This window comes from Egretta garzetta, unplaced genomic scaffold, assembly GCF_000687185.1.
Source record: "Egretta garzetta isolate BGI_Z169 unplaced genomic scaffold, ASM68718v1 scaffold91, whole genome shotgun sequence".
Lineage (NCBI taxonomy): Eukaryota > Metazoa > Chordata > Aves > Pelecaniformes > Ardeidae > Egretta > Egretta garzetta.
The window spans coordinates 4,408,010-4,408,565 of NW_009258661.1; the positions used below are offsets into that span (position 1 = coordinate 4,408,010).

Sequence of the window (556 nt, forward strand, 5' to 3'; positions counted from 1 at the left end):
ACTGGTCACACTGCCGGCCCACAGCACCAGGCTGGCACCGGCACTGCCCGCTCACCACGTCACATAGCTGTGACACTGAGCCCTCTGGGGAGCAGGCGCAGGCTGTGGGACAGCACGACTCAGGTCAAGGACATGGATGCGCTGACACAGGGATGGACAGACAGACAGGGTACCAGCACCCAGGGCGCGCCCAGCCCACAGGGTACAGCATGGGAGGGCTCACATGGATGCATGGGTGGACAGATGGACGGGTGGATGGATAGATGAGTGAGTGCAAGGCAAGGCAGCACTGGGATGGGTGGATGGATGGATGGATGGATGGAAAGACAGATGGACAGAGGGGGAACTGGGACCCAACATGCAGACTGCAGGGCAGCAGGGCTGAGGTGGACACATGCATGGACAGATGGACAGACAGACAAGTGAACAGGCAGACAGGCAGCAAACGGGGCTCTGATGGCTGGACGGACAGACAGATGGGAGAGACAGGGATGCCTGGTAGGCAGAGATCCCACTACTCACGGCTGCAGCCCAGGGGCCCGAAGCCGTAGCTGCC

At 61.5% G+C, this 556-nt stretch overlaps 1 protein-coding gene across 1 annotated transcript in view; it reads right to left on the reverse strand.

Moving 5' to 3' along the window:
- LAMB2 (laminin subunit beta 2) overlaps positions 1 to 556 on the reverse strand; it is a gene marked incomplete at its 5' end in the record, with an annotated part of 27,416 nt that overhangs the window by 20,775 nt on the left and 6,085 nt on the right. Inside the window, 2 exons of the mRNA XM_035903810.1 lie at positions 3 to 102; positions 523 to 551. Of these exons, the coding sequence (XP_035759703.1) occupies positions 3 to 102; positions 523 to 551 (129 nt within the window). The remainder of the gene's footprint in view (positions 1 to 2; positions 103 to 522; positions 552 to 556) is intronic.